Source organism: Henckelia pumila, chromosome 3 (assembly GCF_033568475.1).
Source record: "Henckelia pumila isolate YLH828 chromosome 3, ASM3356847v2, whole genome shotgun sequence".
In the NCBI taxonomy this organism is placed as follows: domain Eukaryota; kingdom Viridiplantae; phylum Streptophyta; class Magnoliopsida; order Lamiales; family Gesneriaceae; genus Henckelia; species Henckelia pumila.
Genome location: NC_133122.1, coordinates 71031075 through 71057647, shown reverse-complemented (window position 1 = coordinate 71057647; position 26573 = coordinate 71031075). Strand labels below are relative to the sequence as shown.

General features: G+C 36.8%; 1 protein-coding gene across 1 annotated transcript; it reads left to right on the top strand.

Annotated features, from left to right (window-relative positions):
- Positions 1-19785: 19785 nt before the first annotated feature.
- LOC140892584 (cation transporter HKT1;3-like) lies at positions 19786-26359 on the top strand. Its single transcript, XM_073301528.1, has 3 exons — positions 19786-20965; positions 25442-25687; positions 26156-26359. The coding sequence occupies exons 1-3, from the start codon at positions 19809-19811 to the stop codon at positions 26352-26354; spliced, it is 1602 nt and encodes a 533-aa protein (XP_073157629.1). The 5' UTR covers positions 19786-19808; the 3' UTR covers positions 26355-26359.
- The last annotated feature ends 214 nt before the right edge of the window (positions 26360-26573 follow it).

The following is a 26573-nucleotide window of genomic DNA, read 5'->3' as shown; positions in this document are numbered from 1 at the left end:
ATAAACCAAGGAACCGAAACCATTTTTTTTTTCAAGGGCCCACGCAGTTGCGCCCTCTAGGGTGGCGCGGGCACGCAAGACGCCCTGCTCAAGGGCAAGGGCTGTGCGGGCATGCCCCTTGGGCGGCGTCCTTGCCCTCTGCTCGGGAGCGGCGCGGCCGCGCCCTCTAGGCAGCGCGGGCGCGCTGCTCCTGCTAAACTTTCATCTATTTTTTTTTCAAAATTTTGCTCCAAAACTCGAATTGGTTCCGTATCGATTCAACAAATAACATAACCATGAAAAAGAGTTAAGAAAAATCTCAAACATGATTCAACATAAATTCTCGATAATACAAATTCTAAACATGCTTTGAAAACAAGCTCATACAACATCAAAATACAAACGAGTTCGACAAGCTATTCAACTCTAAACCTACGCCTCATATCTATCATTCATTCTCAATCTAATCATGATGTCTCTGACCAGCTCCTGCCCCACCTGTTATCATGCACACTTACAAAGCAAAACAACAGCCAGATAACTACGGTGAGAATAAATCTCAGTTAAAATGGCATAAACATGCATTAACAAATAGTATATCAAAATAATGATATAACATCAACCTATTTCAATGATAAATAGAATGAAATGCATGTCTTTAAAATTTGGGATTATCTAATCGGATAATCAAGGGAAAACTCAGTTCTTCGGTTGGGATCCCGAGGACAAGATATCACAACTCCTCACCAACTCTCCCGATCGAGGTGGATGATGTATAACTCAATCCTCTATATTCTGGTGCAACTATAAGAGTATTCGAGCTCTTGAAAGAACTCAACAACCAAGGCCACTCGATTATAGTTCTCAAAACGTCTGATTCAAAATGAAATCAAAGAATTAGGCTCAAGATGAATGCATATATAAATCGTAATGCATCCAATCATAATTCAAGTAATTCAATTCATAATATGTCAAATAAGAGCATATAACCAATCAATCTTTCAAATTCTCATTCAAGATCAAATAAAACATGCAAGTATGTGATTTCAGGGAACTCGATCTTCGAAAATGATTCGAGTATTCATACCTATTCGATTCGATGTAAGCTTATACCTTTTCTCGATCAAAGGCTCCAACTCAGTACAAGGTACAATATCAAGAGTTTCAATCAAGATCTAATCAAACACAAATCAAACAATCAAGGTAAAACTCATTACCAATGAGTTAAGAAGTTAAATTTAACTCTTTAAATTTAACTATCTCAACGGGATTTAGTAATCCATTACTTGTGTGACCCTCAATGGTTCAGGGATACAGCTTGCCGTGGGCTCACAACTCCTTGTGACTCGGAACAACGATTTCCGACTTGCCCAACGAATCATGGTAAGAACGTCTAGCAATATCGCCCCATGATTCCCTAGGTATCACTGATAGTGCCTGCAAGAATCAGTAGATTTTGGTTAGCGTACAGTACGGTCCCTTCATCCATATATCCCGATCGAATCAACAACCATTGGTGCATCGAGAGTCGTTCGAGATTCGATAACTATGCATTACATCTTGGAGATCAAATAGTGACATCGCATGTGTTACTAGGAAAACCGAGTAACCTAAAACACATCATGTACTCTGGCCAGAGATTCGTCTCACTAATATCTCCTCAGATCGCATAGGATATCCACACTCGCAAGTATGTGGTGAATCCTTGACAACAAAGCATCGACTCCTATATGTGTCATATCTATATCCAATCCTGACACCTGATGACCCCAATAGAGTCGGTAAACGAGTCAAAGTACAGTACTAGCATATAGAGTCTCGATGATGTTTCAAGTAGTAAGGACTAATGGTGTACAACCAAAACCGCGGACTTTATCCACTCGATAATTGATAACCACTTGAAAAGTCCGAATAGGGTAGTTCGATCATTCATCATATGAATATCCATTTGCATTCTTTGAACATCTCCATGTCCATTACCAATGAAACGTGGTACTTGGCATCACAAATGCTAGTCTCAATCTCGAGCGATCCTTATCCTTATTAGCGGATGGCTCAATTGACTAGGAACTGTTTAGAATATATAGTGAATATAAGATGTGTTTCATAATAGTGATCTCTCTTTATTCACTATCTCATCTTACTTACACTATAGTATATTCAAGGTCTTTATCAAAACATCAATAGTATATCACAATATAACAATATGAAGAAAGACAAAGAAAATGCCATTAATGAATGTAAATTATATTAAACAAAGATTGTTTATACATAGAGTCATAAAAGCCCTTAGCCACAAGTTGGCTAACCGGGCACCCACTCTTTCAATCTCCCACTTGCCCTAAAGCCAAATAGTCATACTATGCAATCCCATTGCTTCGCGATATTTGTCAAACAATGGTCCTGGCAAGGGCTTAGTAAGTGGATCAGCGATATTTTCTGTAGAGGCCACTCTCTCGACAGTGATGTCTCCTCTTTCCACAATCTCCCGGATGATGTGGTATTTCCTCGGTACATGTTTGGATCTTTGATGAGACCTTGGTTCCTTTGCCAGAGCAACGGCACCAGTGTTGTCACAGTACACCGAAACTGGACCAACAGCTTCAGGAATTACGCCCAACTCTTGGACAAAATTCTTCATCCAAACGGCCTCTTTAGCAGCAGCTGATGCTGCAATGTATTCTGCCTCAGTGGTGGAATCCGCTGTGGTGTCCTTTATTGTTTCATCAAATTTCTGGTTCCAACTTCTTGATGCTTGTTTGAGACCATAAATTGATCTCTGAAGCTTACATACCTTATGTTCGCTTCCCATGGATGTGAATCCCTCGGGCTGCATCATATAGATTTTTTCCTTAATGTTTCCATTAAGAAATGCAGTCTTCACATCCATTTGCCATATCTCAAAGTCATACCATGCTGCTATGGCAATAAGGATTCTTATGGACTTGAACATTGGGACTGGTTAAAAGGTTTCATCATAGTCAACTCCTTGTCTTTGAGTATAACCTTTTGCTACCAATCGTGCCTTGTAGGTTAGTACCTTGCCATCAGGCCCAAGTTTTCTCTTGTAGATCCATTTACACCCTATTGGAACAATTCCATAGGGAGGATCTACTAAAGACCAAACTTGGTTTGTATGCATCGAGTCTATTTCCGACTGCATAGCATCAAGCCATAAATTAGAATCCGCATCCAAAATTGCTTTCTTGAAGTTTCTTGGATCACATCCAATGTCGGGTTCACTTTGATCCCCTTCAAGAAGAAGACCATATCGAATAGGAGGTCTAGAAGTCCTCTCGGATCTCCTAGATGCAGGCGTGTCCGTTGAAGGTTCTTGAGGTGTGTGGTCGTTATTTTGTATCTCGGGTTCTTCTCGAATTTCTTCGAGTTCCATCATCTTGCCTTTCTTATCTAATAAGAACTCCTTCTCCATGAAGGTGGCATTCCTCGAAACAAACACTTTTGTCTCATAAGGATGATAAAAATAATATTCGATTGAATTCTTTGGATATCCTACAAAATAACATAAAGTGGATCGACTATCCAACTTATCTCCCACTGTCTGCTTCACGTAAGCAGGACATCCCCAAATCCTTAAGTACGAATACTTAGGTGCTTTGCCATTCCATAACTCGTATGGAGTTTTATCTACTGCTTTAGTGTGGACATTTTTCAATAACAATACCGCCGTTTCAAGCGCATTGCCCCAAAACGAAGGTGGGAGCTCAGTGAAGCTCATCATAGATCAAACCATGTCCAACAAAGTTCGATTGCGACGCTCCAAGACACCATTCAACTGAGTTGTCATAGGAGGAGTCCACTGAGAGAGAATCTCATTCTCTTTTAGATAGCTCAAAAACTCGGTACTTAAGTATTCTCCACCTCGATCCGATCAAAGTGCTTTAATACTTCTACCTTGTTTGTTTTCTACTTCAGTCTTGAATTCTTTGAACTTTTCAAATGATTCAGACTTATATTTCATTAAATCTAAATTCTCATACCTAGAATAATCATCAGTAAAAGTAATGAAGTAGGTGTGACCAAATTTAGTACCGATACTAAATGGTCCGCAAACATCTGTATGGATCAAATCCAACAGATTTTGACTACGCTCAGGCTTCTCTTTGAAAGGAGATTTAGTCATTTATCCTTTTAGGCAGGACTCACAAGTAGGTAGAGAGTTAATATCAGACATATCAAACATGCCCTCTCCCACTAGCTTGTTCATCCTCCTTGAGGAAATATGACCTAGCCTAGCATGCCAAAGGTTTGCCGGGTTTTGACTATCGTTTTTCCTTTTATTTGTTGTTACCGGTTTATCAACATAATTAATTGGAACGTCTTTTAATTTTAAGTTATATAGATCATTTTCAAGTTGTCCATTTCCAATCAAACATTCATTCTTGTAAATATTGCAAATCTCATTCACAAAATTACAAGAAAAACCATCTCTATCAAGCATAGAAACAGAAATAATGTTTTTAACTAAATCTGGCACAAATAAAACATCTCTCAAAAATAACTTAAAATTGTTCTGCAAAACTAAATAAACGTCTCCCACTGCTTTGGCTTCAACTCTGGAACCATTTCCAAGCCTCAGCTGGGTCTCACCCATCCTAAAGCTTACGACTTCTTGTCATCACCTGCAAATCATTGCAAATGTGAGATCCACATCCGATATCCAATACCCAAGAAGTAGTATTAAGTGAAACATTTATTTCAATGTAAAACATACCCTTTGCAGTTCGCAACTGCTCGAGGTATTTCTTGCAGTTACGTTTTCAATGACCGGGTTTCTTGCAGTGATGGCAAACATCTCCAGATATGTTCACGTTTGAAGCTTTTGTCTTGGCCTTATTTTGTGGTACAATTTTCTTGGGTGGGGCAGAACGTTTCTTACCCTTTCCACTTGGCCCCTTCTTGGAGTAAGAAGAGGAGCCAACCAAGAGTACCGGTTTATCCTTCTTTAATGTGGCATCATAAGACACAAGCATATTGACCATCTCTTCAAGGGTGGCCTCTATCTTGTTCATATTGAAGTTCACCACAAATCCGTCAAACGACGAAGGAAGGGAAAGAAGTAACAAGTCCGCATTTAGTTCATGCTCCAAAGTCAAATCGAGTGTTGCCAATTTTTCAATGAGCCCAATCATGTGTACCCCATGCTCACGAACCGAAGTCCCATCTCGCATGCGGCATGTCATGAGCTCTTTGACGGTGGCATACCTCTCCAACCTTGACTGAGCTCCAAAAAGTTCCTTGAGGTGCATGTGTATGTCAGCAGCATTCACGGCATCCTCAAATCGCCTCTGGAGTTCATCAGACATTGAAGCTTGCATATAGCATTTAGCCTTGACATCATGGTCCCACCATTGATCAAGTTTTGTCAATTCTTCCGGACTTATATTAGACGGTGCTTCCTTTGGAGGATTCTTTTCTAACACGTAGAAAATTTTCTCCGAAATTAAAACAATCTTTAATTTACGGAACCATTCCGTATAGTTTGCGCCAATCAATTTGTTTTGTTCTAGAATTGAGTATAGTGGATTACGCGAATTCATTGTAATGAAATACTTAAAAGAAACAGACAATAATCAGTGATTGTTTAATTAATTTACTAAGACATAAAATATGGCGAGATTTAATTTTATGAATTTTACTCTCACTATTTTAACGATTTCACTACCCTCTAGTGAAAACGGGAAACTTGTTTCCTTAGTGGGAACATGGAGTCCAATTGACAAACTATAATCCCGAATAATATCAGCCAACCATAATTTTCAAAAGGTAGAGCCCAATTGCTTCCAAAGCAACCCCCATGTTTTTACCTCATGTCCAATAAGGGCCCAATAATATGACTCCGTTTAATGTGACATGTCAAGATGACCCATCAATATTAAGTTGTGATGGACGGTCGCCATGTGGATCCCCAATAATATGAGCCAATCTCATGGGAGTTCCACCCAACTTACAACATGTGTCGATCCAATGTACAGCTTTCCGACGAACGGGCCCCCTCAATAATATGAGCCGGACCGTGCCCGCGGATAGCATCTCATACATTGATCGTTGATGGAAGGTAGAAACATTTAAACAATATTTAAATTCCCTTTTTATCTTGATATCAATTTTAAATCATATTTAAAATGAGGGATTTTTAATTTTGAAAATTGTCTCATCATGCAATATTTGTATGCTTGCGGGATTCATACAATTTAGTCTAAACATGCATACAACAATAATATCATATATTATTTAAAGGATGATCGATCTCAATCACTAATCGACCCGTGGTTGCCAATCACGAGTCTAAGTCCAATCCTAGGTGATATGCAAGTATGCAATGCAATCTTATTACATTGAGCTTCCAATTTACATTTCTTCGGTCTTTATTTTGTGCTGGGCCCACCTTTGTCTTAAAATCTTTATCTCCCACTAATTCTAATAAATTTCGATGACAAGTAGGGGATACATATTTAAGGGTGGAAACGGGCCATAAACCAGGCCCACTTTTTATTACAAATGACAATTCAAATTGGGCTATAAACCAAGCCCATTAATAAAACCCAACAACAATAAAACCAAATGTAAATAACCTAATATACACCTATCAAATTGGTCATGGCAATCGATCATCTTTTTATCCAATAATTAATTCAATAATTAAATAATTGGATAACATGCAATGGCATCATAATTAAAAATATAAAATCAAATTTTATCTTATCCTTTCATAAGATCATATCTTATCATCAATTGTACCAAAATAATTAATTTTATAAAATCTAATTTAACGGATAAAATTTATAAATTTTCCAAAAATTCAAATTTATCCAAAAATCAATTTTAAAAATTTTGGACTCAAACAATTTGATCCGATGCCTCGTGGACCAATCAAAAACAATTTTCGATCGGACCAAAAACTAAAATTTCAAAAATTCAAAAAATCAAATTTTTTTAAATTTTCGGACAGCCCGGGACATTCCCGGGCAGCCCCGCCTCCACGTGGGACAGGGCTGCCTATGTGGAGGTGGGCAGCGACGATCGCTGCCCTGGGCAGCGACGCTCGCTGCCCGATTGCCCTTGTTTCAAATTTAATTTTTAAAAATTTTCGTTTTGTTTCAAAAAACCGAGGCTAAAAAATTTTGTACAATCGATTAATTTTAATCGTTTGATCAAAGATTACAACCTGTCTCTGATAACACTATTGGAACATGCGTTCTCTGATCACACGGATGTGATACCCGGAGCAGCGGAAGTTTAAAAATTTTTATTTTTCGATATGGAACGATTCCATATCGTGGGTATCAAATCCTAACGATTAAAATCTTGCAAGTAAAAATATAAATACACAATTAAATATTTTTACCTATTCAAGCAAAGGCTTGATTATGGACTCCAACAAAATTTAATCTGCTCTTCTTGTAAATCCTGGGAACCGATGACTATCACGATCAACCTCCGGAATTAAGTCCACGAACAGAAAACTTAAACCCTCTGATTGATTGCACTAGAAATCAATCATGATGTTTATCGATGAGATTAAACAGATTTGATTTGTCAATTCAGAATGTAATTTTTCACAAAAATCACAGACTGAATTATCTCAAAAAGGAGTAGAGGATTTCGAAAATCCCCTTAGAATATTTAGTGTGTAATTCAAAAATTGCAAGAATAATTGTTCCTGATTTTCGAACACTACACATGTATTTATAGATAATTTATAGACTAGATTAAGTTATAATTGCATTAGAACTCTAACTCCTTAGGGCCCACAATCCATAATTAAGCCCAACAAGCCAAGCCTGTTATTATAGAAATTAATATAAAATTCATCATGACTCCGATTGATAAACTGATTTCACCAATGTGCACAGAAACCATTTCTGCATCTTTTAAAGTCAAGATAATTTTTTTGAATCCGAATTCAGTGATTTCCAAAAATGCCCATCCATATGTCATTTTAGGAAATTCCACTCCTTTTAGTTAAGAAGTCCAACTTCTCTTTCATTAAATTTAACTCTTTAAATTTAACTATCTCAATGGGATTTATTAATCCATTACTTGTGTGACCCTCAATGGTTCAGGGATACAGCTAGTCGTGGGCTCACAACTCCTTGTTACTCGGAACAACGATTTCCGACTTGCCCAATGAATCATGGTAAGAGCGTCTAGCAACATCGCCCCATGATTCCCTAGGTATCACTGATAGTGCCTGCAAGAACCAGTAGATTTTGGTTAGCGTACAGTACGGTCCCTTCATCCATATATCCCGATCGAATCAACAACCATTGGTGCATCGAGAGTCGTTCGAGATTCGATAACTATGCATTACATCTTGGAGATCAAATAGTGACATCGCATGTGTTACTAGGAAAACCGAGTAACCTAAAACACATCATGTACTCTGGCCAAAGATTCGTCTCACTAATATCTCCTCAGATCGCATAGGATATCCACACTCGCAAGTATGTGGTGAATCCTTGACAACAAAGCATTGACTCCTATATGTGTCGTAACTGTACCCAATCCCGACACCTGATGACCCCAATAGAGTCGGTAAACGAGTCAAAGTACAGTACTATCATATAAAGTCTCAATGATGTTTCAAGTAGTAAAGACTAATGGTGTACAACCAAAACCGCGGACTTTATCCACTCGATAAGTGATAACCACTTGAAAAGTCCGAATAGGGTAGTTCGATCATTCATCATATGAATATCCATTTGCATGCTTTGAACATCTCCATGTCCATTACCAATGAAACGTGGTACTTGGCATTACAAATGCTAGTCTCAATCTCGAGCGATCCATATCCTTATTAGCGGACGGCTCAATTGACTAGGAACTGTTTAGAATATACAGCGACTATAAGATGTGTTTCATAATAGTGATCTCTCTTTATTCACTATCTCATCTTACTTACACTATAGTATATTCAAGGTCTTTATCAAAACATCAATAGTATATCACAATATAACAATATGAAGAAAGACAAACAAAATGCCATTAATGAATGTAAATTATATTAAACAAAGATTGTTTATACATAGAGTCATAAAAGCCTTTAGACACAAGTTGGCTAACCGGGCACCCACTCTTTCAAGTATGTATACTCGTGATTTACGTTCTGAGAGAAATTCGCTCAAGTCTGTGTTGTTTCATGGACACCTTATTCAACGGGACAGTTGCAGGTGACTCAGCAGATGGACTTGTCTATAGTAGGTGACCTAGGCGAGGAAGCGAAGGTTGTTTTTAGTCTACTTAAGTCGTTTATTCAATTGAGTTGTATTTTAATTCTGATTTGGGTTTTATTTACCAGTTGTATTACGTCGGGTCAGCATTTATTTTAATTTTTGCGTTAATTTTGATTATGGTTATCTATTTAAGTTTTATTACATGATTAGTGTTAGCTAGTAGGTGATCCGAGTTGGGTCACTACACATAGGAGTGTTGGAGAACGCGGCGATCAGATCAATCAGGATTGATACCCGGTGCAGCGGAAGTTTAAAAATTTTATATGGAACGATTCCATAATGGGTATTAACCTTACGATTAAATTGTGTGTGTGTAAAAATTAAATAACAATTATAAATTTTTACCTCCAATCTCGAATCGAGATTTATGGACACCAACAGATTGCTCTGCTCTTGTTGTATATTCCTGGAACTGATGGACGAACTGTTCTTCAATCAGGTCCACGAACGGATAATTAATCCCTCTGATAGATTGCACTAGAAAATCTATCAGAAGTTTCTACGAAGAGATTAACGAATTTGATCCGTTAAACCAGACTGTAATTCAAAATTCACAGGCTGGATTTTTTGAGCAGAGGGGAGAGGGGGTCGGCCACTTCAGATAGAAAAATAGGATTTTTTCGAAAATTGTGACCAGTTGTGTCTAATTTCTGTACTGCAATAACTTATTTATAATGTAGGCCACTAACAGCTTAGGGCCCATTAGTCATAAGTTCAAGCCCGACAAGCAAAGCCCGCATGTTCAGAAATTAATATAAAATTCATCGTGACTCCGATTGATAAACCAATTTCACCAATGTGCACAGAAACCATTTCTGCACCTTTTAAAGTCAAGATAAATTTTTCTGAATCCAAATTCAGTGGTTTCCAAAAATGTCCATCCCTATGTCATTTTAGGAAATCTTACTCCTCTACTCATAATTAAGAAGTCCAACTTCTTTGTTCATTAAATTTAACTCTTTAAATTTAACTATCTCAACGGGGATTAAAAATCCATTACACTGTGTGACCCTCAATGGTTCAGGGATACAGCTAGCCGTGGGCTCACAACTCCTTGTGACTCGGAACAACAATTTTTGACTTGCCCATCGAATCATGGTAAGAGCGCCTAGCAACATCGCCCCATGATTCCCTAGGTATCACTGATAGTGCCTACAAGAACCAATAGATTTTGGTTAGCGTACAGTACGGTCCCTTCATCCATATATCCCGTTCGAATCAACAACCATTGGTATATCGAGAGTCGTTCGAGATTCGATAACTATGCAATACATCTTGAAGATCAAATAGTGACATCGCATGTGCTACTAAGAAACCATTTCTTAAATCACATCATGTACTCTGGCCAGAGATTCGTCACACTAATATCTCCTCAGATCGCATAGGATATCCACACTCGCAAGTATGTGGTGAATCCTTGACAACAAAGCATCGACTCCTATATGTGTTGTAACTGTACCCAATCCCGACACCTGATGACCCCAATAGAGTCGGTAAATGAGTCAAAGCACAGTACTAGCATATAGAGTCTCAATGATGTTTCAAGTAGTAAGGACTAATGGTGTACAACCAAAACCGCGGACTTTATCCACTCGATAAGTGATAACCACTTAGAAAGTCCGGATAGGGTAGTTCGATCATTCATCGTATGAATATCCATTTGCATGCTTCGAACATCTCTATGTTCCTTACCAATGAAACGTGGTACTCTGCATCGCAAATGCTAGTCTCAAACTCGAGCGATCCTTATCCTTATTATCGGACAGCTCAATCGACTAGGAACTGTTTAGAATATACAGTGACTATAAGATGTGTTTCATGATAGACATCCCCATGTTCTACCACATCTTACATACACTCTAGTATATTCAAGGTCTTTATCAAAACAACAATAGTATATCACAATATAACAATATGAAAAAAGATAAAGTCATTGCCATTAATAAAAGTGTAAATAATATTAAACAAAAGATTGTTTATACAAAGAGTCAACAAAGCCCTTAGCCACAAGTTGGCTCACCGGGAACCCACTCCTTCAATCTCCCACTTGCCCTAAAGCCAACTAGTCATACTACGTAGACCCATTGCTTCGCGATGTCTGTCAAATAATGGTCCTGGCAAGGGCTTAGTAAGTGGATCAGCGATATTTTCTGCAGAGGCCACTCTTTCGACAGTGATGTCTCCTCTTTCCACAATCTCCCGGATGATGTGGTATTTCCTCAGTACATGTTTGGATCTTTGATGAGACCTTGGTTCCTTTGCCTGAGCAACGGCACCCGTGTTGTCAAAGTACACCGGGATTGGACCAACAACTTCAGGAATGACGCCCAACTCTTGGACGAAATTTCTCATCCAAACGGCCTCTTTAGCAGCAGCTGATGCTGCAATGTATTCTGCTTCAGTGGTGGAATCCGCTGTGGTGTCCTGCTTGGAACTCTTCCAAGAGACAGCACCACCATTGAGCATGAACACAAATCCAGAGGTTGACTTCGAGTCATCCACGTCACTTTGGAAGCTAGAGTCGGTATAGCCTTCCAATTTTAGTTCTCTTCCTCCATATACCATGAAAATATTCTTAGTCCTTCGTAAGTACTTAAGAATGTCCTTCACGGCTTTCCAATGCATTTGACCGGGATTAGCTTGATATCTGCTCGTGACACTCAGAGCAAATGCTACATCCGGTCTGGTAGATATCATCCCATACATGATACTACCTATGGCTGACGCATATGGTACATGTGTCATTTCTCTATCTCTTCATCCGTCTTGGGACACATAGACTTGGATAGAGAAACTCCATGACACATGGGTAGATGTCCTCTCTTGGACCCATCCATTGAAAACCGTTTCAATATGGTATCGATGTAGGTTGATTGAGTGAGTCCTATTATTCTCTTAGATCTATCTCTATAGATCTGTATCCCAAGAATATAGGATGCCTCACCCAAATCCTTCATCGAAAATCTACCTGATAACCATATCTTTGTTGACTGCAACATCCCTATGTCATTCCCAATGAGTAGGATGTTATCAACATAAAGTACTAAGAATGTCACCGCATCCTTAACTACTTTCTTGTACACGCATGGTTCCTCCGGGTTCTTGATGAAACCAAAATCCTTTATTGTTTCATCAAATTTCTGGTTCCAACTTCTTGATGCTTGTTTTAGACCATAAATTGATCTCTGAAGCTTGCATACTTTATGCTCGCTTCCCATGGATGTGTACCCCTCAGGCTGCTTCATATAGATTTCTTCCTTAATGTCTCCATTAAGGAAAGCAGTCTTCACATCCATTTGCCATATCTCATAGTCATACCAAGCAGCTATGGCAATAAGGATTCTTATGGACTTGAACATTGCAACTGGTGAAAAGGTTTCATCATAGTCAACTCCTTGTCTTTGAGTATAACCTTTCGCCACCAATCGCGCCTTGTAGGTCAATACCTTACCATCAGGCCCAAGCTTTCTCTTGTAGATCCATTTACACCCTATTGGAACAATTCCATCGGGAGGATCTACTAAAGACCAAACTTGGTTTGTATGCATCGAATCTATTTCCGACTGCATAGCTTCAAGCCATAAATTTGAATCCGCATCAGAAATTGCTTCCTTGAAGTTTCTTGGATCACATCCAACATCGGGTTCATCTTGATCCCCTTCAAGAAGAAGACCATATCGAATAGGAGGTCTAGAAGCCTCTCGGATCTTCTAGGTACAGGCGTGTCTATCAATGGTTCCTGAGGTGTAGGATCGTTATTTTGTATTTCGGGTTCTTCTCGAATTTCTTCGAGTTCCATCATCTCGCCTTTCTTATCCAATAAGAACTCCTTCTCCAAGAAGGTGGCATTCCTTGAAACAAACACCTTTGTTTCAGCAGGATAATAGAAATAATATCCGATTTAATTCTTCGGATACCCTACAAAATAACATAAGCTGGATCGACTATCCAACTTATCTCCCACTGTCCGCTTCACGTAAGTAGGACATCCCCAAATCCTCAAGTACGAATACTTAGGAGCTTTGCCATTCCATAACTCGTATGGTGTTTTGTCCACTGCTTTAGTGTGGACGTTGTTCAACAACAATACCGCCGTTTCAAGCGCATAGCCCCAAAACGAAGGTGGAAGCTCAGTGAAGCTCATCATGGACCGAACCATGTCCAACAAAGTTCGATTACGACGCTCCGATACACTATTAAGCTGTGGTGTCATAGGAGGAGTCCACTGAGAGAGAATCTCATTCTCTTTTAGATATTCCAAAAACTCGGTACTTAAGTATTCTCCACCTCGATCCGATCGAAGTGCTTTAATACTTTTACCTAGCTTGTTTTCTACTTCAGCCTTGAATTCTTTGAACTTTTCAAATGCTTCAGACTTATATTTCATTAAATATAAATACCCATACCTCGAATAATCATCAGTAAAGGTAATGAAGTAGGTGTGGCCATATTGAGTACCAACTCTAAATGGACCACAAACATTTGTATGGATCAAATCCAACAGATTTTGACTACGCTCAGGTTTCCCCTTAAAAGGAGATTTAGTTATTTTTCCTTTTAGGCAGGATTCACAAGTAGGTAGAGAGTTAATATCAGACATATCAAACATGCCCTCTCCCACTAGCTTGTTCTTCCTCCTTGAGGAAATATGACCTAGCCTAGCATGCCAAAGGTTTGAAGGGTTTTGACTATCGATTTTCCTTTTGTTTGTTGTTGCCGGTTTATCAACATAATTTATTGGAACGTCTTTTAGTTTTAAGTTATATAGATCGTTTTCAAGTTGTCCATTTCCAATCAAACATTCATTCTTGTAAATATTGCAAATCTCATTCACAAAATTGCAAGAATAACCATCTCTATCAAGCATAGAAACAGAAATAATGTTTTTAATCAAATCCGGAACAAATAAAACATCTCTCAAAAGTAACTTAAAACCGTTCTGCAAAATTAAATAAATATCTCCCACAGCTTTAGCTTCAACTCTGGAACCATTTCCGAGCCTCAGCTGGGTCTCACCCATTCTAAGCCTGCGACTTCTTGTCATCACCTGCAAATCATTGCAAATGTGAGATCCACATCCGGTATCCAATACCCAAGAAGTAGTATTAAGTGAAACATTTATTTCAATATAGAACATACCCTTCGCAGTTCGCAACTGCTCGAGGTATTCCTTGCAGTTACGTTTCCAATGACCGGGTTTCTTGCAGTGATGACAAACTTGTTTAGACTTGTCCAATTTTGCATGTAACATTTGGCCTTGAGATCATGGTCCAACCATTTCTCTAGTTCGGCCAACCTTTCGGCAGTTACATCAGCCAGGGCTGTTTTCGGAGAAGTCTTTTCTAACACTTAGAAAATCTTTTCCGAACTTAGGACAATCTTAACTTATGAAATCATTCTGTATTGTTAGCGCCAGTAAGTTTGTTTTGTTGGAGAATTGAGACATGTGGATTACGAAGATTCATCATAATGATATACTGAGATGAAACAGACAATTATCGATGATTGTTTAATTAATTTACTAAGAAATAAAATAGGCGAAATTTATTTTATGAATCTCACTCCCACTATTTTAACGATTTCACTACCCTCTAGTGAAAACGGGAAACTATTTTCCTTAGTGGGAACATGGAGTCCAATTGACAAACTATGATCCCGAATAATATCAGCCAACCATAATTTTCAAAAGGTAGAGCCCAATTGCTTCCAAAGAAACCTCCACGTTTTTACCTCATGTCCAATAAGGGCCCAATAATATGACGCCGTTTATTGTGACATGTCAAGATGACCCATCAATATTAAGTTGTGATGGACGGTCGCCATGTGGATCCCCCAATAATATGAGCCGATCCCATGGGAGTTCCACCCAACTTACAACATGTGTCGATCCAATGTACAGCTTTTCGACGAACGGGCCCCCCAATAATATGAGCCGGACCGTATCCGCGGGTAGCATCTCATACATTGATCGTTGATGGAAGGTAGGAACATTTAAACAAATTTAAATTTCTTTTATTTATCTTGATATCAATTTTAAATCATATTTAAAATGTGGGATTTTAATTATGAAAATTTGTCTCATCATTTTTCAAATTTTGTATGCTTGTCGGATTCACACAATTTTGTCTAAAACATGCATACAACTATAATATCACATATTATATAGGATGATCGATTCCATTTCTAATCGACCCGTGGTTGCCAATCACGAGTCTTAGTCCAATCCTAGGTAATATGCAGTATGCAATGCAATCCTATTACATTTGCTTTCAATTTACATTTCTTCTGTCTTTATTGTCTGCTGGGCCCACCTCCATCTTCAAATCTCGATCTCCCACTAAATCTAATGTATTTACAATAAATAACAATGACAAGTAGGAGATACATTTTTAAGGGGTGGGAACGGGCCATAAACCAAGCCCACTTTTATTACATATGACAATTCATATTGGGCCATAAACCAGGCCCATTAATAAATCCAACAACAATAAAAACAAATGTAAATTCCTAACATACACCTACAAAATTGGTCATGGCAATCGATCATCCTTATCCAATAACATTTAATTCAAAATTAATTTATTGGATAACATGCAATGACAATTTAAATTTAAAAGGATAAAATCATATTTCATACATAAAATCTTATTTTATATACAAAATCATATTTTATCTTTTTATCAAATAAAATCATATTTTATCTATAAAATCCAATTTTATACATAAAATCATATTTTACTCAATATATCCATAAGATCATATCTTATCATCAATTGTACCAAAAATAATTAATTTCAAAATTCAATTTAAGGATAAAATATTAAAATTTTCCAAAAATTCAAATTTATCCAAAAATCAATTTAAAAATTTTCGGACTCGAACAATTCGATCCGACGCCTCGTGGACCAATCAAAACAATTTTCGATCGGACCAAAAATAGAATTTTAACATATTAAAATTTAATTTAAAAATTAAAAATAATTTTTTTTCCCGCGGGCCGCCCGGGACATTCCCGGGCTGCCCGCGCCCTAATGGGGTCGGGCCGGGCAGCCCGGCTGCCCCTAGGGCAGCGACGACGGCGCTGCCAGCGCCGAGCGCTGCCCCCCCGGGCAGCGATCCAATCGCTGCCCGGGTTTTTGCCCGAAAATTTTTTTTTTTTTATTTTAAATATTTATTTTGTTTCAAAAACCGAGGCTTAAAAATTTTTGTACAATCGATTAATTTAATCGCTTGATCTGAGCAACCTGGCTCTGATACCACTGTTGGAGAACGCGGCGATCAGATCAATCAGGATTGATACCCGGTGCAGCGGAAGTTTAAAAATTTTATATGGAACGATTTCATAATGGGTATCAACCTTACGATTAAATTGTGTGTGTGTAAAAATTAAATAACAATTATAAATTTTTACCTCCAATCTCGAATCGAGATTTATGGACACCAACAGATTGCTCTGCTCTTGTTGTATATCCCTGAAACTGATGGACGAACTGTTCTTCAATCAGGTCCACGAACGGATAATTAATCCCTCTGATAGATTGCACTAGAAAATCTATCAGAAGTTTCTACAAAGAGATTAACGAATTTGATCCGTTAAACCAGACTGTAATTCAAAATTCATAGGCTGGATTTTTCGAGCAGAGGGGAGAGGGGGTCGGCCACTTCAGATAGAAAAATAGGGTTTTTTTCGAAAATTGTGACCTGTTGTGTCTAATTTATGTACTGCAATAACTTATTTATAATGTAGGCCACTAACAGCTTAGGGCCCATTAGTCATAAGTTCAAGTCCGACAAGCAAAGCCCGCATGTTCAAAAATTAATATAAAATTGATCGTGACTCCGATTGATAAACCGATTTCACCAATGTGCACAGAAACCATTTCTGCACCTTTTAAAGTCAAGAAAAATTTTTTTGAATCCGAATTCAGTGGTTTCCAAAAATGTCCATCCCTATGTCATTTTAGAAAATCTTACTCCTCTACTCATAATTAAGAAGTCCAACTTCTTTGTTCATTAAATTTAACTCTTTAAATTTAACTATCTCAATGGGGATTAAAAATCCATTACACTGTGTGACCCTCAATGGTTCAGGGATACAGCTAGCCGTGGGCTCACAACTCCTTGTGACTCGGAACAACAATTTCCGACTTGCCCATCGAATCATGGTAAGAGCGCCTAGCAACATCGCCCCATGATTCCCTAGGTATCACTGATAGTGCCTACAAGAACCAATAGATTTTGGTTAGCGTACAGTACGGTCCCTTCATCCATATATCCCGATCGAATCAACAACCATTGGTATATCGAGAGTCGTTCGAGATTCGATAACTATGCAATACATCTTGAAGATCAAATAGTGACATCGCATGTGCTACTAAGAAACCATTTCTTAAATCACATCATGTACTCTGGCCAGAGATTCGTCACACTAATATCTTCTCAGATCGCATAGGATATCCACACTCGCAAGTATGTGGTGAATCCTTGACAACAAAGCATCGACTCCTATATGTGTTGTAACTGTACCCAATCCCGACACCTGATGACCCCAATAGAGTCGGTAAACGAGTCAAAGCACAGTACTAGCATATAGAGTCTCAATGATATTTCAAGTAGTAAGGACTAATGGTGTACAACCAAAACCGCGGACTTTATCTACTCGATAAGTGATAACCACTTGGAAAGTCCGGATAGGGTAGTTCGATCATTCATCGTATGAATATCCATTTGCATGCTTCGAACATCTCTATGTTCCTTACCAATGAAACGTGGTACTCTGCATCGCAAATGCTAGTCTCAAACTCGAGCGATCCTTATCCTTATTATCGGACGGCTCAATCGACTAGGAACAGTTTAGAATATACAGTGACTATAAGATGTGTTTCATGATAGACATCCCCATGTTCTACCACATCTTACATACACTATAGTATATTCAAGGTCTTTATCAAAACAACAATAGTATATCACAATATAACAATATGAAGAAAGATAAAGTCATTGCCATTAATAAAAGTGTAAATAATATTAAACAAAAGATTGTTTATACAAAGAGTCATCAAAGCCCTTAGCCACAAGTTGGCTCACCGGGCACCCACTCTTTCAAGGAGTTCGGAAGTTCCAAACTTAGTTGGCCAACGAGGTGTCAAGATGCCATTGACACGTGGGAATCATGCGAGTTTGGAACGTCCGAACTCAGGATCAGAGCGTCCAATCGTGCTCTATAAATAGGGGTCGAGACTTCACATTTCAGTGTGTGTGTTGTGCGTGGGTCTCAGTTTCAATATATTTCTTTGTGTTTCCAGTCATATTCTTAAGGTTCGGGCACTAGGAAATTAAAGTGCTACGAGGCTTATAGCGAAGCTGTGTTTTGGTTAAAGGCTTTCGACATTAGGGAGATGGCGATGGAGTCAGGTACAAGTCTCTTAGTAGCTTTTGGGAGTAGCTATTAGTCTAGTTAAGACGTTTAGATAAGTTATAGTGATATTGTATTAACTTAACTTGTTGTCTTGTACTGATATAATTGTATATCTAGGCCAGGTCATGTTGAGGTACGTAGGTACATACTAAGATAGTCAATTGAGTATGCATGTTTATGTGTTGAATTATTATTTTTTCATTATTACATGTCATATGATGCGTGATATATATTGTGCATGAATGTTATGCGGTATGCGGCACCATGTTGAGCATGTTATTCTTTCGAGATAACCAGTTATTTCTATGGTCTTCAGCCTTAGGATTACGATCGGGTACGGTGTGCACTCACTGGACTGACAGGGCAGCGTGTGTGGTTTACCCCTGATGGTGGTTAATCGGGTTCAGTATGTATGATACCCACTAGATCTTCAGAGCAGTGTGCACATATTAGAGTACTGAGCAAGTGTCTCTCAAGTCTGTGTTAGCATGACCACCACATTTGACAGAGCAGTTATCATTAATATTCCATTGAAAAAAAATATAAATTAACATTGAAAAAATAAATAAATTAGCTAGTCGACGAAGATCGTGAATATGGATGGGTTTTTGGTATATCGTAACAAAAATATCGGTATGAAAAAAATTCATACCGGTACCGATACCGAAATTTCAAAATTTTGGTATGGAAATAATCTATATTGATACTGTATAAATACCCAAAAAAAATTCGAAATAACAAAAAAATATCTGTATATCAAAACAATTTGGTAGGATATCGGTATAATTCAGTATTTTTGTACGGTATGTCAGCCCTAATTGTGAATTATCTAACCACCGTGAAAGTTATTCGACCAAAAATATAATTTTCTCTTAATTGAGGATTATTCTATATTTTCAAGGAGTTGATTCGAATTTTGTCATCAGTGGAGCACATTCTCGCTTCCTCAGATAATCGCACTTATGGGCATGGGGTCGTGAGTATTGGTCCTTTAATTTATACATATCAAATATTCACAAACACCTTGAAAACGTGCTAATTATAACACAAGACAACTAATTTTCTATATAAATCACACCTCGCCACATGATGATTCTAACCATTCCTCTCAAAATTTTGTGACTCTTCGGAGAGAAATTAATCAAGCACAAAACATGACAAGTAAGACATCGTCGTTTTTCCTCACTAATCCAATACGTTCTTGCATGGGAAATTGCTATAATTATAACCTTATCCTCAAAATCAACTCATTCTTTATACATATTCTGTATTTCGTCTCTGTTTCCTCCGTGGGTTTCGGAATTCTTAAGGTTTTGAAGCCAAGAACAGAGCTGCCTAAACCTCGGAACTTGGATCTTCTCTTCACATCTGTGTCGGCCGCCACGGTTTCGAGCATGTCCACCGTCGAGATGGAGGCTTTTTCCAATGAACAGCTACTGGTTATGACAATCTTGATGTTCATAGGAGGCCAAGTGTTCACTTCTATGGTTGGCCTTCATTTTAAGAGGTTCCACATCACAAAGACTGCAGGGAAGAATATTGATGAAGAAAAATCGGATCCCATCGAAAAAGATTCATCCGTCGTCGTCTCCTCGTGGCAGCCTCAAACTTCCTATTTCGATCATACTGTGATAGTATCGGAATTGTCACAGAACAATGGTGATAGCAAAAGTTCATCACTCGAGTACGATTCGATCAAATTCTTGGGTCTCGTTGTGTTAGGCTATTTTCTAACCATCCAAGTTGTTGGTTTTTCATGTGTTATGATCTATCTCGCCCTTGTTTCATCCGCAAGAAATGTACTGAACAAAAAAGGGATCAAATCCTCCACCTTCGCCGTTTTCACGGTTGTTTCCTCCTTCGCCAGCTGCGGATTCGTCCCGACAAACGAGAACATGATAGTTTTCAAAGAGAACTCAGGCCTCTTGCTGATTCTCATCCCCCAAATCCTCCTCGGAAACACGTTATTCCCTCCATGTTTAAGGCTCCTGATATGGGTTTTAGGTAAGATCAAGGTCCTCAAATTCAAATCCAATTACTTGCTCCAAAACACCGGAGAGATCGGGTACTTCCACTTGCTTCCGAGCTCGCATTCGCGGTCGCTGGTCGGCACGGTGTCCGGACTTGTGCTGATTGGATTCGGATTCTTTAGCGCCATGGAGTGGAACTCAGGTGGTTACCAGGGGCTGAACGCTTATCAGAAAGTCGTGGGCGGAGTATTTGAAAGCGCAAACGCGAGGCACGCCGGGGAAACTGTCGTCGATTTATCGGCCGTCGCTCCGGCTGTCCTCGTGCTCTTCGTCGTCATGATGTTAGTCTTTCTCCCCTCTTTACTTTAGCATTGCCCGATGCTCATGCTTATAACTTGCTCTAGTATGCTTATCTAACTCCAGTTCTTCAATTTTAGCCTAGTACTTCGAATTTTGCGTATGAGTCAATCGTACTCATAATTATAATAATAATAATTAATATTTTTTCATCATGACTAATGGGTGATCAAAATAGAAAATCCGTCTCACAAAATTGACATGTGATAGAGTATTTGTGCTTTGCTATAGGGGAAAATATATTTTATTCCCCCAACGAGTGGTCGCTTTTTTTGGTTTTCTGGCCCATTAGCTTTTCAATTTTTGATCTTGGTACAAAAATTTCTAAATTTTGGCTATTTCAATCCAACTACAACATAAATGTTCATTTTTCATTGCAAAACAGTGATTAAACGATGGCTAAAACTGACGTGACCTGCAAATCAAAAAAATGTTTTCCACTAAAAAAATTCCACAATTGTGCACCGAATTGTGTTTTGGCCACCACCTTGTCAGCATTTTCCGACAAAATAGAATATTTTAGTAGTAGATGGATCAAAATAACCAAAATTCAGAAGTTCGTGTAACAAAACCAAAAATTGAAATATTAATGGATCAAATCCAAAACATAACGTGCTAAACTAAAAAACATTATTTTCTATTTTTTTTGGAAACAGTAACATGACACTGAATATTACTAACTTTCTATCGATCGGTGTGGTCATGTGGTGTGTGGACTGAGTGATGCTGGTATCACCGATGTGGCGCCATAAATAATTAAGCCAACTTTACATTTTCCCCGTAAATCAATAATCTCTAATTTTTTTTTAAAAAAATAATATTTAATTTGAAATTATTTCGACATGGGAGACGATTTTTAACCATAAATAGTATTATTAAATAGAAAAAATTGTGCTCTATCGAGTAAATTAAATATATTATAATGGAGGTGGTGGAATTTATCCACTACCTTGTCATCTTGCCCTTCCACTAATAAGTTGTTGACACACAATTGGATCAATGGATGTAATCAAATCTAAATAATTTATGTCACAAGTTTGTGTGTATATATAGTTGTACGTGCATGGGTAATTAATTGCCGAGGCACTCCGATCGAATAATGCTACTTACATTAGGACCATATTGTGTTTTATTGGGCTTTCTAGGAACCAACTATGAAGTACCTTATTTAAAATAAAATAAAATAAAATAAATAAAAACCACCCAATAAACATAACCCCATAAAAAAAAACCTCTAACAAAACTGTTCTTGTTTTTTTTTTTTTTTCCTTTTTTTACTTTTTTATTTATTTTTTAAAACTAATGATAATTTGTATCTATCTCACAATCGGAATAAGTGAACTTTTAACCCCAAGATCTCTGTCTTGGGGTCTCTTCAATACCACTAAACCAATTAAGATATCCTTATTAACGTAAAATTGCTCTTTTAAATTAATTTCATTGTGATTTTGATCATTTAATTAGTCCCTTTCATTCTGAATACGATAACTTATCTTCTCTTACAATTTTTGTGTATATCCTTGACTCATATTGGAAAAAATTGAACATATAAAATTAGTTACAATAGGATACAATTGGTTCCTATAAAACTTAATTTAACGATTTTCATAAAAGGAGTACGGATTATTCAAATTTGTGCAGTAACGGTTCTGGACTCGGAACATGACATAATGATATCAAAGACAGTTATTAGTAGGAACACTAAGAAAATGCTATATCCCGAGAGCCAATCTCGATCTTTTAAGAGTCATCTCTAGATTTCCGATGCCAGTGGATCGAGGGTTAGGCCGCGACGAGTAGGGTGGTTTTTTGGTATACCGTATAAAAATATTGGTATGAAAAAAATTCATACCGATACCGATACCGATACCGATACAGAAATTCTGAAATTTTGTTATGGAGAAAATCCATATTGATATCGTATAGATATTGAAAAAAAATTCGGTATACCGAAAAAATGTCTGTATATCAAAAAACTTTTGGTACGATATGAAGAAAACTCGGTATTTTGATCCGGTATGTCAGCCCCAGCGACGAGGACTTAACCTTTTGAAGGAGGGGTTGATTGCAATACTCTCGTCCCATATTGAAAAATTGAAAATTGAAAATTAGTTTATAATAAGATACAATTCATGACTAGTACCACAACGCTCTGAGTTTATACCATTTTCGTAAAATGAAAACTAGCACCAAGTAGTTGCTATTGAAGTATATTGTGCTATCTGGCGGACCAAATTTGGGCCCCCGACGTGACGATTAATCATTCTATCAGTAATGTGCTGGCATGGTGCCAAACACAACACTAATATCACACGAGCATTTTGGTGAAAAAGGGGTAAAATAGTAAAAGAACAAGAATATCATTTTAGAACTAAAATGTTGCTAATCACATAATCAAGTTCAGAATGTGTTAAACTAACAAAACCAAATTTATCAATTTTCCTCTACACGTGTATATAGGACAATTATAGAATTTTGTGTCTCTTTTCTCTGGAACTAAAATTCATAATCATTGTTCCGATTTCATACAACAATAATTGGAACAAACGAGGATGGAATTTAGCTCCCGACAATAGACACAAAATTCTATAATTGTCGTACAGTACGTCCCATGTTATATTTTATGGACTATTTGATTCTCATGTTCGTCGTTTTGTTTCACTTCTTCAGTACTTTCTCCTAAACACAATTTCAATAGCAATCAAAGGTGCGTTGAATCAAAATTAATTCAGTCATTTCATTTCCAATAAATAAAATGATTGAATTATATATATATATATATACGATTAATTGTGAGACGGTCTCACCGATTTTTTATCCGTGAGATGCGTTAACTTTGTCCATGTTTAATTTATAATAAAAAATAATACTTTTAGCATGAAAAATAATATTATTTCATTAGTAACATTAGATCTCTCTCACAAAATTTGACATGTGAGACCGTCCTATAGAAATTTTTATGTGTGCATATATATAGATATTTATGTATGTATGTATGTATAAAGATTTGATCTAATTAAAATTTTAGTTAATGATAGAAAAAAGGACAACGGTAAAAAAAATTATTTTTAACAATAATACTAGAAAGTAGTATGGATATATTTAATTTGAAAAAACTTAATAGGAAAATTGGGGAAAACATAAAACATAAGTTTAGTTTATGGCTCAGGCACGTTGCTTCGATTGCGGTTCTAATTTCTTATTTTTAGAAATGGGAATCGAATTGTAAGTGCGTAGCTCTGCTTCCGATTTTTCGATTCAAAATTAAAAATCAATTTTAACTTTAGGTTTGAATACAATTTGCATTCTACATACTAGTATATATTCTCGTGCATGCATTGCGTGCTTGTAAAGTTCTTTTTTTTCTTTATAAAAAAAAGAAAAAAAAATATTTAATTTTTAAAAAAAAATATAGTTCGGTAAATAAATAGTCAATAAAATTCAATAAATATAATAATTTTACTTGTGAATGACATTTTCGTAAATAAAAAGATATTAAAAGTCATAAAGTTAATGTCATTTGGATGAACAAGAAAATATCTAATGACCGAAAAAAGATAAGGTCATATAAAATAAATAATTTGCCTAATATTTTTAGTTTTATTATGAATTAAGTTGAGATATAATCATAATTTTATGTTAAAATTCGCTAATTAATTGAAAGCTGTTTAATCGAAGAATATATGATATATAATATAATATAATATAGTAAGATGGGGGCGGGTCCTATCCATGAATATAAAACTACACCAACACCACTTTGTCTTTTGAGTAGTACGACGTTAACAATATATTCTCCTTTTAGATTGTGGGCAGTTCTTTAAAATATATTATTTGCTTTTAAAATTGAAGTTTATTTTTTGTTTTGGTTTCTGACGTAAAGAAACATCTTTTTTATGGCGTCAATTAAACTCACTTTATTTCCTAAAACTTTAACGACCCAAAGTTTTACTGTGTTGAGACTTGAGAGAATATATTTAAATTTGATGAAGCATTTCAAATCAAACATACTTGAAAATTAATGGTTAAATGACAAAAATATACGATAATTTTAAATTCTTTCAAAATAAATTAAAATACATTGAAATAAATTAAAACCGAAATTTGAAATACTTAACTAAAACTTTATGCCCAAAATATGTGGACCCATTAGTATTTTTGTTTGTTTTTTAACGTGATCGATGCTTGCGGGAACAAGTGAAGAAATTGAGATGAAGAAAACCCGGTGTAGCATAAAATGTGCCCTTTAAGTTGGTGTTATAATGATACTGATCCTCTGACTATTTTGCCAAAATACCAACATTATTATATGCAGTACATCATTTTGAATGTTCTAGTGTAGTATTCTAGACCATACAGAGCCATCTTTTAGTGTATAGGCATCGAATATAAGATCATAGTCGATATATATATAGCAGCCCCAGATCATTTTATAATTATGATGAATTTCAACGGGACAGGTACCTTCCTCCCTATACTTCATTTCTCCCAATATTAATAAAGAGCAACGAAGATCAAATGTCACCAAAAGCCAAGGAAGTAGTGATCAAAGAGAAATGGAGAAAAAAGGCTATCCAAGATCTCATATTTTCGCCTCTTTGCTATCTCGCCATTTTCGTCATTGCCATATGCATCACGGAGAGGAAAAGCCTCCAACAAGATCCTCTCAATTTCAGCGTATTGAACATCACGTTGGAAGTCGTAAGGTGAACCTTTTTTTTTTTATTACATGCATAGACACTTAAAATTTTCGAATATTTAATTTACATGGTCGTTTCTTGTCAAAATCCCATCTCGGCAAAAATAGCATTTTACACTCTCGAAGGAAAAAAAAAAGTCACAATATTTATTAGAAAATTTCAATATTCCTAATCTTAAATCTTTTCGATCTTAGAAAATTTTAGTCATTTTTTTTTATTGAAAAACTAATGTGATATTGTTCACGTTAGCGCCATATATATGGCCGTCACATGAGCTCTACGTGGGGAAGAAAGACTATATTAAAAATAATAACAATGAATTTAGACTTATTTGATAATATAGGTACGTACCAAATCCGCAAAAAAGATAAATGTATATAACTAATTAATACATTTTGCCCCCTTGAACAGTTTGAGTTTCAGTTTATATATCTCATGTAACCAACTGAAGTTTGATCTTCCAATGTATTTTAGTGCATATGGAAACGTCGGCTTCACGACCGGCTACAGTTGTGATCGTCGAATACAGCAAGATCCGAGTTGTGCGACCAAATCGTATGGATTTGCAGGGAAATGGAGCGATGGGGGTAAAGTAATCCTCATAATAGTCATGTTTTTTGGAAGACTGAAGCAGTTTAGTATGGATGGAGGTCTAGCTTGGAAGCTATTATAGAGTACAATAATTTAAAGTGTCATGTTTATTGTACGTTCTGGGATAAATTAATATAATGGTGTGAAAAAGGGTTTTATCTTTTGTTTATTTGAATGGATGATGTGTAATTAACCTTTTTACTGGTGAAATGGGGATTTTGGCAATGTAAAAATATGTTCACATGAGAAAATCCATTATTAGCTGTTGTAAAATAATCATTACATTCGAGATCAGAATTAT